At 36.5% G+C, this 13,149-nt stretch overlaps 1 protein-coding gene across 1 annotated transcript in view; it reads left to right on the top strand.

The window, feature by feature from the left end:
- gtf2e1 (general transcription factor IIE, polypeptide 1, alpha) overlaps window positions 1-11,939 on the top strand; it is a 19,002-nt gene extending 7,063 nt beyond the window's left edge. Inside the window, exons 3-5 of the mRNA XM_073846093.1 lie at window positions 8,305-8,506; window positions 10,217-10,455; window positions 10,707-11,939. Of these exons, the coding sequence (XP_073702194.1) occupies window positions 8,305-8,506; window positions 10,217-10,455; window positions 10,707-11,164 (899 nt within the window). The 3' untranslated portion in view covers window positions 11,165-11,939. The remainder of the gene's footprint in view (window positions 1-8,304; window positions 8,507-10,216; window positions 10,456-10,706) is intronic.
- The last annotated feature ends 1,210 nt before the right edge of the window (window positions 11,940-13,149 follow it).

Genomic DNA, 13,149 nt, shown 5'->3' with positions numbered 1-13,149 from the left:
ATCACAGGAATAAATTACTTTTTAAAATGTATTAATATAGAGAACAGGCGTTTTAAACTGTAATAATATTTAAAAAAATGCTGGGTCAAAAACAACCCAACTTGGGTTATTTGGCAACCCAGCACTGGGTAAATATTGAACAGAGCACATGCTGGGTTATGTTGTCCCAGCATGTCGGGTTAAAGGTTTATACCCAACATGCTGGGTTGTTTTATTTAAGTCAGCTATTGTTTAAAAATTATAATATTGCTAGCTTAAAATGGGCTGGAAATTAAAAATCACACAGAATTATAGAGGCAACAGCAATAATCAAAACATGAACATTTATTATTAAGTAGGGCCGGGACTCGATTAAAAAAATTAATCTAATTAATTAAAGGCTTTGTAATTAATTAATCGAAATTAATCGCATATAAATATTTGACCTGAGAACAGTGAGAAGTAAGTTTTTTCATATGGATTTTTAGTATACCATTGAAGAATGACTGAATACATAAGCTTAAGCAACAAAATATTGTTTATTTTTGTTCAACCTAGTCCAACAGACCAGTGCAATATTGCCATTAAGTGTAGCAATAGGATACAGTGTTTCCCCTAGGTTTCCATACTTTTTTTTCTCGGTACTTTACCCTACTTTGTGTAATAACGAAAACGTTTATTTCAGTGAAAAAATAAGTCCAAAACTCTCTATTTTAACATTTTGAACAATAGGGCTTTACAATCTTTTGCTATTTTTTTTAAAGAAATTCTTGTGTGTTTTAATTTTTCTCATAATCAAATGAAAGCATAAACATTTATTTATTTTTAATCAAATGAAAAAACCTTTTTAATTTTTGGCAAACAAACAGAGGTTTGCTGTTAAAATCAATAAATAATAATAATTTAACATTTAAATAATAATTGTAGTATTTTTTTCTACAATTAAGTGGTTAATCTTGTTGTTATATTTATTTTTTATCATATATATTGTTTTTTTGTCAATTATTTAAATAGGAATATTGTTCTGTTTCATGTTAAACCGTACTTTTATTTTGACAGGTTGCCGTGAAGTTTCTGTGTGTAAAGTATGATATGATGCTAGTTAGTATGCGTGTAGTAAAAAAAAAAAAAAAAAAACTCATCTCCACCATTCATACATACAGATACAAACGGAACATGCAGGATTCATATTAAAACGGTCTTTTTGCATTTCAGTTTTGACAGACACTAGTCCATATCGCGATTTGAATTAAGTGACAGACCAACTTTTGATTAATCAATCCAAAAATCGACGGATTTACGTGGCATTCCGCGCTATAGTAAATTCGGTTTTTATGAATGGAGTCCGTGATCCAGTCCGTGTTTTCACGGAGGAGACATTGTAAACGCGCCCCCCTAAGATAATGGTAGGGGAAACACTGGGATATTTAGAAATATACTAGCCTACATTTCAGAAATTCTGGTACCCTATAGGTAGGTAGACCTTCTGTAAAAGCATTGAGGTGATACTTGAGGCTCTATGTGCTAGTTGGTGCTCCAGTATAATCGGTCCGCTGAAAAACATCCAGTGAGAAACGTTCCGCGGTGCAAAATTAAGTGCGATTAAAATGCGTTAAAAAAAATTTACGCGTTATTTTTTTGTAATTAATTAATCTAAATTAACGCGTTAAAGTCCCGGCCCTATTATTAAGCAATTATTATTATTAAACAACCATGGACAAAAATATGAGATGATAAATTTAATTTATTTGGGTAAATACAGCATAGTTTACAATATTATCATTAAACTTGTGTAACAATCATATTAAAAATAAGAAATGTAACATTTAAAAATACCATTTTAATTAATAAGTGTATATAAAAAATAATCCTGGCACTCCCAAACTTTAGAACGGCATAGACTGAACAGCATAGACAAATGTTTCTCTCCATTAGTCCACAACAAGTCGATCGATAATAAAAAGTTCCTCACATGGCTCCGGCGGGGTCAGTAAAAGCCTCCTTTAGTAATCCGATGTGTTTTTGTAAGAAAAATATCCATATTTAAAATGTGAAAATCACTTTATGGTTAGTTGGACTGCTAACCAATCACAACACATTTCGTTTTTTGGGAGGCGGACCTTCATCAAACCCGGGACTAATCAAGCCATTTGTGCCAGGCTGGAGAGAAAGCTATTGTAATAATGTAAATTATGTTAAAAATAATGCGTTTTTCAAACCACCAAGCATGAGAGCATGTTCTAGTGCACCCCCAAAACAAAATAAAGACTTTGCATGAAAGGACACCTTTAACTTCAAATTAAATTAAATTCAGTATTTTAACTAATAAAATCAGTTTATGCAAGGCAAAAGCAGTTTCCATCATGTGGAATGAATGGCCGCTCCTGGCGCAGCTGACTGACATCTCGTCCTCGTATGTTGCGTTGTCTAAAATAGTATCATTTACAGCACAGTAAAGGCTTTATAAATAAAATAAAATATATACAAACCTACATTTCGCTGAAGAAGTGCACCAAATTGGCGGCACTGAGAACTGCTCTCTCCTGTAGAGGATGCAAAAAGTCTGCACTCTGACTGTAACTCAACAGCTGGGTTGTTTTGTCTGAGCTAGGCTCAACCAAGCAGTTGCGTAAAAAAAATAACCCAGCATTAAAAATGACCCTACAAGCTGAACCCAGCATTTGGGTTAAAAAAACAACCTAGCATTTTTTAGAGTGTGTATTTTTGATCAATTAAATGCAGCCTTTGTCATCATAAGAGACTTCTTTCAAAAAACCTTACCAACCTATTTTTCCAACAGCTTCGCATTATATAGATAGATATGCCCATCTGGGCATTTACTACAGTCATTGCTAATCCAGTGCGAGTTGCTGATGATTTCAGACGTTTTGTCCGGAAAACTAATCCTTTCTGAATAGGGTTTTAGATGCTGTCTGTAGAGCTTAACTTGTATTGAATCCAGAACAGTTATTTGAAGTCATCTATATGCAGTCCTTCAAAGGAGAACAGTTAACTGTATTTTGTAATTTATTTTTATTGTAATTACTATTATGCTGCAATTAGAATCATTGTGGTACATTTGTCACAGTTGTTCAGACCCCCTCATGAAAAAAAACTTTCTCCTCTCTCAAATGCTGAAATGATGCTGGATTCATCTTTTTAAGGGCTGATCACAAAAGTCCCTTTGTTCTTTGGCGTAGACGACGGAACAAAGCGCCGTCCTGTTTTCAAAAGAGCTCTGAATCACTGGAGTGAGTACTATGTAATTTAAACCAGACCTATTCATATCTCGTAGATAATACAAAAACTATCAACACAAAGACACCAGCCCACTTTTCTCCGGCAGAAGCCTTAATGTATGCCTGCATGCTAACAGCACAGCGCCATGTTCCTTTAGATCATTGCAACAATGTGTATGGCATGCACAGACCCAGTGCACACTTTGACTGAAAACAAAGATGACAACCAGAGTGTGCATGTGCCATATTGCTAATTGTCCAGGGCTTTCAATATGATATCGCTACAGAATTCTTTTGGCTGGGAGCCTCTAATGGCATGTAAAAAGAAAAACTGAAAACTTGAATTTCTTAATATAACATCCCTGTGGGTTAGTGCCTGCTTTTGTCTACCTTGGAGGAATAGTTTCCCCAAAATGAGAATTTGTCATCATTTACTTACTCTCATGTCGTTCTAAACCTGCATAAGTTGCTTTCCTATGTTGAACACAAAAGAAGATATTTTGAAGAACCTCTAACAGTTGACTTCCAGAGGGCAAGAAATACTATGGGAGTCAATGGGGACCATCAACTGTTTAATTACCAGCATTCTTCTAAATATCTTCTATGTTCAACATACAAAAGAAAGTCATACAGGTTTACTTTTTTGGGTGAACTGTTCCTGTATAGTATAAGTTTTCCCTTCTGAGCTAGTGAACTTACTTTCTGTCCATCACTTGTTTGTTCACATAGAACGTTTTTCGTTCAATGCCCTTTTTAGACTCTGGTAAAGTTGATACAGAATGCATTCCTGTGTTTAAAAACAGCAGATGTACTACAACAGAAAGGAAAATAATGCAAGATAGATTGGCATGTAATCTTAAAGGATGTTCATGTTTTTCTTTCTTTGGGGGTAAAGAAATTGTTCTTTGAAAACATTTCAGCATTTCTCTCCATATAGTGGACTTCTATGCTGCCCCGAGTTTGAACTTCCAACATGCAGTTTAAATGCAGCTTCAAATGGCTCTAAATGATCCCAGCCAAGGAAGAAGGGTCTTACCTAGTGAAACGATGGTTATTTTCTAAAAAAAGAATGGACAATTTATGTACTTCTTAACCTTAAATCTCGTCTAGCTCTGTGTATCACGGTTCATGACAGTTAGAGTAGGTTGAAAAACTCCAATCTCATTTTCTTCTCCAATTTTCCTCTGTAGGGCGATATTTTGAAGTTGAAGGAGAAAATGAGATGGGAGTTTTTCGACCTACCCTAACTGTCTTGAACCGGAATACACAGAATTCACACAGAGCTAGACAAGATGAGCATTTGAAGTTTAAAGGATATAAATTGTCCATTTTCTTTAGAAAATAACTGATCATTTTGCTAGATAAGGCCGTTCTTCCTCGGCTGGGGTCGTTTAGAGCCTTTTGAAGCTGCATTTAAACTGCATTTTGAAAGTTCAAACTCGGGGGCACCACAGTAGTCCACTATATGGAGAGAAATCCTGAAATGTTTTCCTCAGAAAACATAACTGCTTTGCGAATGAAGAAAGAAAGACATGAACATCTTGGATGACAAGGGGGTGAGTACATTTTCTGTACATTTTTGTTCTGGAAGTGAACTTCTTTAAAAATGCAGCACTTGTACATAAAGCGTTATAAAAGCAGACTTGGTACAGTGCTCAAAGACCTACATAGAAAAACTATTAAAAAGCAGTGCAATGGAATGCAAAAATGCATTTTACATCGGAAAAAAGGGAATAAGCAGGGCAGTGGAATGGAGAACTTTTAATAATGGCACATTTTCATAATGCAGTTTAACACACAAGATGCAAATACAATGGTCAAAGATGTCCACCAATCATATGTTTATATAGAAAAACAATTAAAAAAAGCAGAAAATGTTTTGCCGTTTAAAAATGCAAGGCGCAGGGTAGTGCAACGGAAAAACCCAAGGAAATGCTTTTTTGCTAGTCAAATTAAGATATTTTTGATGCAATCCCGAGAGCTTTCTGACGCTCCATAGACAAAAACGCAACTTTCAAGGCCCAGAAAGGTAGTAAGGACATTGTTAAAGTAGTCCACATGACATTAGTGGTTTAACCTTAATGTTATGAAGCTACGAAAATACTTTTTGTGCACAAAGAAAACAAAACTAAAGACAATTTCCTCTCTTCCATGTCAGTCTCCACCACGTGTTCACAAGAGTACCATGACGCGTATGTGGTGCTGCTGACGCAGAAGCCAGCTTTCTGACATAGAACGTCCATCTCTCTTAGTTTATCATCTGTATATTCTGTTCAAATAGGTAAGGCTGGGCAAAAAATTGCAAGTCCTCTCTGTCAAAATCTTCAGACATGTTTACATAGACTCTTATGTACAGCCTGTGACTTCCTCTGCTCCTGCGTCAGCAGCACCACACACATGCGTCATGGTACTGTCGTAAATGTGTGGTGGAGACTGACATGGAAGAGAAGAAATTGTTAAATAAAGTCGTTATTTTTGTTTTCTTTGCACACAAAAAGTATTTTTGTAGCTTCATAAAATTATGTCACATGGACTATTTTAACGATGTCCTTACTACCTTTCTGGGCCTTGAATGTGTCAGTTGCTTTGCTGTCTATGCAGGGTCAGAAAGCTCTCGGATTTCATAAAAAAAAAAAAATCTTAATTTGCGATCCGTAGATTAATGAATGTCTTAAGGGTTTGGAACAGCATGAGGGTGAGTAATTAGTAACAGAATTTTTATTTTTGGCTAGGCTATCCCTTTAAGTGATGGTCAAATACATCAGTTTTGTGAATGTTTACATAGAAAATACTAAAACACATTTTCTGTGAATGTCGCAGCTGCTCTGCGTCCCCTACTCCTACAATACATGATGTTTGCATATGTTTGAAAGTACGTCTTTTTATATCACCTCATCTTTATTTAGGCATTTAAAATGCAGCCTGTTATCTCTGCTTTCCTTATCGCTTGTGCTTTTTCATTCTTTTTCTCTTTTGTGCGTTTGAGAGGACAGACAGACAGACAGACTGACTGACCGGGAGGGCTGCAGTAAAATTGTTCTCTGCACTCCGGGCTTGTCGATATTTCCTCTGGAGCTGTGTCAAATGTGACGGAGACCTTTTTTTATCTTGCCTTCACCTGAATGTTATTTCTTTTCTTTTTAAAGTCTCTCTCTCTCTCTTATTCTCCCCTGTCTCTCTTTCTTTGTGCTTGTCAAATTGTTTTCTTTTTTGCCCTCCACTCCTGTATTGGCAGAGAAGACATCTGTAGTAAAAGGGCCTAGCTGGAGGTGATTGTTTTTCAGGAGCGCCTTCACAGATTTTGTTGTCAACTTTCCAGCAAAGCTTTTAAAATGGAAATTGCGGCGAATCGTTTACTCGTTCGATTCCCCTCAAGGCCAGAAACTCGGAAGCTGTTTTACCATGCACTCAGCGTAACAACATGGGAGTATTTCAGCATAAAAAACATACTGCTGGTGTATGTTCATGATAGCAAAACATTAACAAGAGTAGATTGACATTCTAGATAAAAGACTAATTAAAGGAAGGTTACAATATCACCACCATCTGTGACTGACCATTAAATGCTAAGTACCACATATGTAAAATATGTCAAGGCATGTTTTATTTTTATTTATTTTTTTATATTCGGCTAGTAGCCGGCGTATGCCGCACACTCATACAGAGGGTCCTGCTGTGTGTGTTCTTGTCAGAAGGCTGTAAATAACTTCAGCAGCAGATGGCAAACCAGACCAGCTTCGCTTGCCATGGAACCGCCAGTGAATTCTGGGTCTGAGTGTGTGTTCGAGTATGTTTGTCCTTGTGTCTGGGACTGTTCTTCCTCTTTCCTGTTTCAATAATATTAGATGGTCAGCAGTGGTTTTGGCGCCGTCCTCTAAATGGCATTGAATTTTAACTCTAATTGGACTGCATCCTGTTTCTTTTGTAGTCCTTTAATATATTAATTTTTCATTTTGCTAGCAGGGCTATTTTATTTTAATATCTATATGCCACAAGTTTTTGATGTAATGGCCATAAGTGAAAATAATACTTCTATTCAGCAAGGATGCTTCAACTAATCAAAAGTGACAGGAAAGACATTTATAATGTTACAAAAACTTTCAAATAAGTAAGTTGTTCGTCAAAGAACCCTGAAAGTTACGTTTTTTGAGGAAAACATTCCAGGACTTCAGTGGTGACGAATGGGTTGAAGGTCAAAATTGCAGTTTTAGTGCAGCTTCAAAGAGCTCTACATGATCCCAGCCAAGGAATAAGGGTATTTTTTAGTGAAACCAAAAAATAAATAAATAAATACTTTTTAACCTCAAATGCTCGTTTTGCACTAGCTTGGCCTCCTGCATTACATAGTCAGAATGAAAAGGTCGCTAGACCCTTATTCCTCGACTGGGACCTTCAAACCGTTGGCCACCATTGAAGTCCACTATATGAAGAAAAATCCTGGAATGTTTTCCTCCAAAAACTTTTGTTTAAAAAAAAAAAAATTGTATACTGGAAGTGAACTAATCTTTAAAAAAATAAAAATAAAATTATGAACAGAGGTGTATTTGTAAATGAGTAATTTTATTTTAGACTCTGTGCAGCACTGGCCAATTCCAGCATACTCTGCTAGTCAGTTATAATGAGAGGGTCTTGCCAGACTGATTTGTTGTTGGTTTGAAAACTTTATGTGGTGACAACATTTTCTCACCCCCGGCTACTTATGTTAGTGGTTCCTAGTTTGAGACCAGCAGGTTTGAGAGCGAAGCCAAATTTTCTGTCCCAAAACTGCCTGGTGGAAATGCCAAAGGATAGGACGGCCAGATTGGGCACTGGCTCCAGCTTCACAAATGTCTGTGGGAAAAGGGGACATGGAATCCCAGCATTTGAAGCCTCTGGCTAACAGGGAACCAGAGATATGAAGCCCCTTGACAAAGTTTTTCTAAGCTCTAACTTCCAAACTGAATGACCTGGAGGTGCCAGACATGATGGATGGGGTTGGTGTAGTGAAGTGGTTAAGAATGAGAGCTGATAAGCAGAATGTTATTGTTTCAACATTTTATTTTTTTTGTGTGTGTGTGTGCTTAAGGCCTTCTTTTCTCAAACACAGGAACTTTCCGCTGTACCTTCTGTCAAACGGAAGTAGAGGAGGACGAATCGGCCGTGCCGAAGAAAGATGCCCGCACTCTGGTGGCGCGATTCAATGAGCAAATCGAGCCCATCTACGTATTGCTGCGAGAGACAGAGGACATCAACTTGTCCCATGACCTTCTGGAGCCCGAACCGTCAGAAATCCCAGCCCTAAAACAGAGGTCAGCACCACCTGTACAGTCAAAGTGGCCAGTCATATGCACGAGAGAGTGTTGTTTTCAAATAAAACTATTAAAAATATTTTTTTAATTAAAGCTGAAATCTATCGAATCTATTATTGCGACTTTTTCTCACAATTCTAAAAAAAAAAATCCCCTTCAGAATTGACACAAATTCACAATTCTTATTTTTTCTCAGAATTGCGTGATATAAACTCACAATTGTGAGAAATAAAGTCAGAATTGCAAGATTTTTCTCACAATTCTGACTTCTTTTCTCACAATTCTGACTTTTTCTCAGAATTGTGAGATATATACTAGCAATTGCGAGTTATAAAGTCAAATTTTAGCGGGAAAAAAGACTGATATGTTCTCATAATTGTGAATTTATATCTCATAGTTCTGACTTAACTCGCAATTGCAAAAAAAGTCACAATTGCAAGATATAAATTCGTAATTCTAAGAAAAGAATCATAATTGTGAGTTTATATCTCGTAATTCTGACTTTATCACTCGCAATTGCAAATTAATGTCACAGTTCTGACCTCATTTCTCAGATTTGCAAGTTTTTCTCAGAATTGCTACTGTATTTCTCAGAAATTCTGACTTTAAAACTCAAAGTTGTGACTTTATATCTCAGAATTGTGAAAAAGTCGTAATTACCTTTTTTTATTCAGTAGCGGAAATCATATAAAAGAGAAATGGAAATATTAAAAATAAGCGCAAAAAAATTACTAAAAGTTACACTAAAATAAAAACATTTCTGACATTTTTCTCGCAACTGCGAGTTTGTATCTCGCAATTCTGACTTCTTTCCTTACAATTCTGACTTATTTTCTTAGAAATATGATTTCTCAGAATTACAAGTTTATTTCTCTGAATTGCGAGTTTATTTCTCAGCAATTCGCAATTCTGACTTTATAACACAATTGTGAGTTTATATCACAATTCTGATTAAAAAAAAGTCTTTCTTTTTCTTGCAATTCTGACTTCTTTTTTTCCCCTCAAAATTCAACTTTATAACTCGTAAATGCAAGTTTATATCTCACAATTCTAAGAAAAAAAGTCAGTATTGTGAGATATAAACTCGCATTTGCGAGTTATAAAGTCGAATTTTGAGGGGAAAAAATACTGATATGTTCTCAGAATTCAAAGTCACAACTGCAAGATATAAACTAGCAATTCTAAGCAAAAAGTCAGTCACTTTGTCTCGCAATTCTGACTTTATAACTCACGATTGTGAGTTTATATCACAATTCTGAGAAAAAAGTCAGAATTATGAGATAAAAAGGTCCCAATTACTGTGGCAGAAATGAGCTTCTATAGAAATAAAATATAAATAATATAAAATAAATATAAATATTACAAATAAAAACAAATAAAAATGACAGAAGCACAACAAAATTACTAAAAGCTACACTAAAATTAAAGCTGAAAATATAAAAGTTAATTCAGAATATGAAATACTATACATATTTAAATAAATAATGCTAAAAAACTATGGTAGTCAAAAATGTAAATTTTGCAATTTTTTATACGAAAATTTCTATTAAAATAGACAATTTATTTTGAACCGATTAGCAAAACTTTATTGTCATCTGCATTGTCAAACTTAATTTCCCCCTACTTTTAACAGATAAAGGATGGCAAACTAAAGTCAGGTTTATGTTATGTCAACATTTTCTCAGTAATCCACCTTTGCTTTTTCCACAGTCGGGAACGGGCCGCCCAGGCCGCAGCAGGAGCTGGTGCAGGGGCACCTGGTCGAGAAGTTTGGAAAAACAAAGGCTCGTCGTATGACCTCTACTCGCAGGATGTGGTCATCAGCATGGAAGACCAGGAGCCTCAGCCTGGCCAGACTACTGAGGGAAAAGTCCCCAAAGAGAGGCCCGTATGGCTGACGGAAAGCACAGTGCAGGGGGCATACAGCGATACAGATGCTCTGAAGCAACGTGAGTCACATAGACTATTTTGAAAGTGGTTTTGGTGGTCATGACCGAATATTAACACTATGATTTATGCATTTCATGATTTAATACTTGGATGGAAGGCAAGATTGTCATTGAAAAACAATTTAAATTACACCCTGTTCCTATGAAGCTGTCGTATGGCTTCAGAAAGGAATTGAATTTAGAAAGTATAACACATTTATAGTTAAGAAAATGCACATCTAAATTCTCCATCTCCTTTTCTTCTACACCAGCTGGCGAGGAGTCTATGGTAACCCAGGAGGGTATGCCTGGACGAGGAGCCGCACAGGATGAGAATGAAGAGGTGATGCTGGCTCTCCTCATTCACGAGAAGAGGAGCGGAGTTGGTCCAGGAGGAACCGTCGTCTCCAAACCGACCGTTCCAGCAGCTAACGCCAGCGACTCTGACAGTGATACCAGCGAATCGGACGAGGACTCACCGCCCCAGCCTCCAGCCCACACTATGCACAATGCTACAGCTCTGCGGCCAGGAAAACAAGAGGATGAGGATGAAGATGATGATGATGAGTTTGAGGAGGTCGGGGACGACCCTGTGGTTATGGTAGGAGGAAGACCCTTCTCTTACAGGGAAGTGAGCCAGAGACCTGAGCTGGTGGAACAGATGAGTGCTCAGGAGAAAGAGGCATACATCGAAATGGGCCAGAACCTCTTCCAGGACATGTACTTCTGATTTCATCAAGTCTGTCTCCATCACATTTGTTCTTTCTATATCTCGCTTATTTTTATTTTTTCAGAATAGCTTTAAATGGTCTTCTTTGCACACTCTCGAACGGTGTTGTGCGACGTGCCAGAACTGAGAAATGTAGTGTTATATCCGTTGACCGTTCTTATGTTTTCTCACCCCTCTGCCATATTCGCATATGAAACTACTCTGGTGCCAATGATACCAAAGTATCACAGTTGTAAACAAGAGTATCATACATTGGCAAGCACGCTCGCAGTGATACTTTTCCAGTTTGTTTGCAGTCTTGCCACATTCAGAGACTTCCAAATAAATAACAGTGTTGCTGCAGTGACCTCTGGGACGGTTTTACTCGAAAGAAAGAGGCTTTACTTTTGAGGCTTTTCTGACATTATTACATTTTGAATGACAGAAAGGGACAAATGTTGTTTTGCTCAAAGCTACCGAGACATTTCTGCATCTTCTTGCGTTTCTTGGCTCTTTTTCTCAACAGTATTTAGCAGGACTTGCAGATTAAAAGAAAAGACAGGCGATTTTCTTTTCAGATGACTGCCTTGACGTGATATTAAATGGAGTTTTGATGAGATATGTTTGTTTAGAATGTGATTGCTTTCCTTTCACAGCAGAAATGAGCACTTTCTTTTCTGATCTCTGCCTCAGTGGACATTATTCACTTTCGTTTGTTTATCCATAAGTGGAAATGCTTTTTTTTTAGTTTGTTAGACGTTTTACAGTAATAAAAAGCTGAGTGTGAAAACTTCAATTTGTATATTCATGAATCTGTGTGTGCAGCAACCTCAGTGAAAGATGAATATGAATTATTACAGCTGAAGTCAGTTTATGCACACCTTGGAGAATTTGCAAAATGTTAATTATTTTACCAAAATAAGAGGGATCATACAAAATGAATGTTATTTTTTTTATTTAGTACTGACCTGAATAAGATATTTCACATAAAAGATGTTTACATATAGTCCACAAGAGAAGATAATAGATTATTAATACTGTGCTGTTACCTGAATGATCCACAACTGTGTTTTTTTGTTTTGTGAAATTTGTTAATGAGTCCCTTGTTTGTCCTGAACAGTTATACTGCCCGCTGTTCTTCAGAAAAGTCTTTCAGGTCCCACAGATTCTTTGGTTTTTCAGCATTTTTGTGTGTTTGAACCCTTTCCAACAATGACTATGATTTTGAGATGAATCTTTTTACAACTGAGGGACTAATATTCAACTATTACATGGATTCAAACGCTCACTGATGCTCCAGAAAGAAAAATGATGCATTAAGAGGCGGAATGAGGATGTGTACTTATTTTGCGTAAATGTCTTTTTTTTTTCATTTAGTACTGCCCTTCAGAAGCTACAGAAGATGGTTTCCCAGAAGACAAAATAAGTAAAATTTACCCTAATCTTCAAATTCAAGAAGTTTTCACCCCCCCAGAACTTAATGCATCGGTTTTTTTTGTACCTCTGGAGCATCGGTGAGTGTTTGAACTTTTGTAATAGTTGCATATGATTCCCTTAGCTGAATGGGGTCATTTTTATAAATTTAACTATTATTTTGTCTTGTGAACTATATATAAATGTCTGTTATGTGAAATATCTTATTCAGGTCAGTACTAAATAAAAAAAATAACATGCATTATGTATGATCCCTCTTATTTTGGTAAAATAATTAACATTTTTTCGTATTTTGCAAGGTGTATATAAACTTTTGACTTCAACTGTACATGAGTTTCATAAAAGAGTCCTGCTTTTTTTCCACATAAATGTATTCACAGAATGGTCTTAGCAAATTGTGGCACTCTGTTTGTTTTGTCTAGAAAGGAAAACAGGTTTCACAGTGACTGTTGCCAAAAAATGTTTGAATTGACCTCTTATGTGTGATCATGTAATTGAATTGGGAACAGAGTCTCCAGGGGTGTGCTTTGGTGCAGCTGTGGATGAGACGGTGAGGGAGATGAAATCTGTGG

This window comes from Garra rufa, chromosome 8 (genome assembly GCF_049309525.1).
Source record: "Garra rufa chromosome 8, GarRuf1.0, whole genome shotgun sequence".
Lineage (NCBI taxonomy): Eukaryota > Metazoa > Chordata > Actinopteri > Cypriniformes > Cyprinidae > Garra > Garra rufa.
The sequence above is the reverse complement of the archived record's forward strand: the minus strand, read 5'-3'. Positions and strand labels throughout refer to the sequence as shown.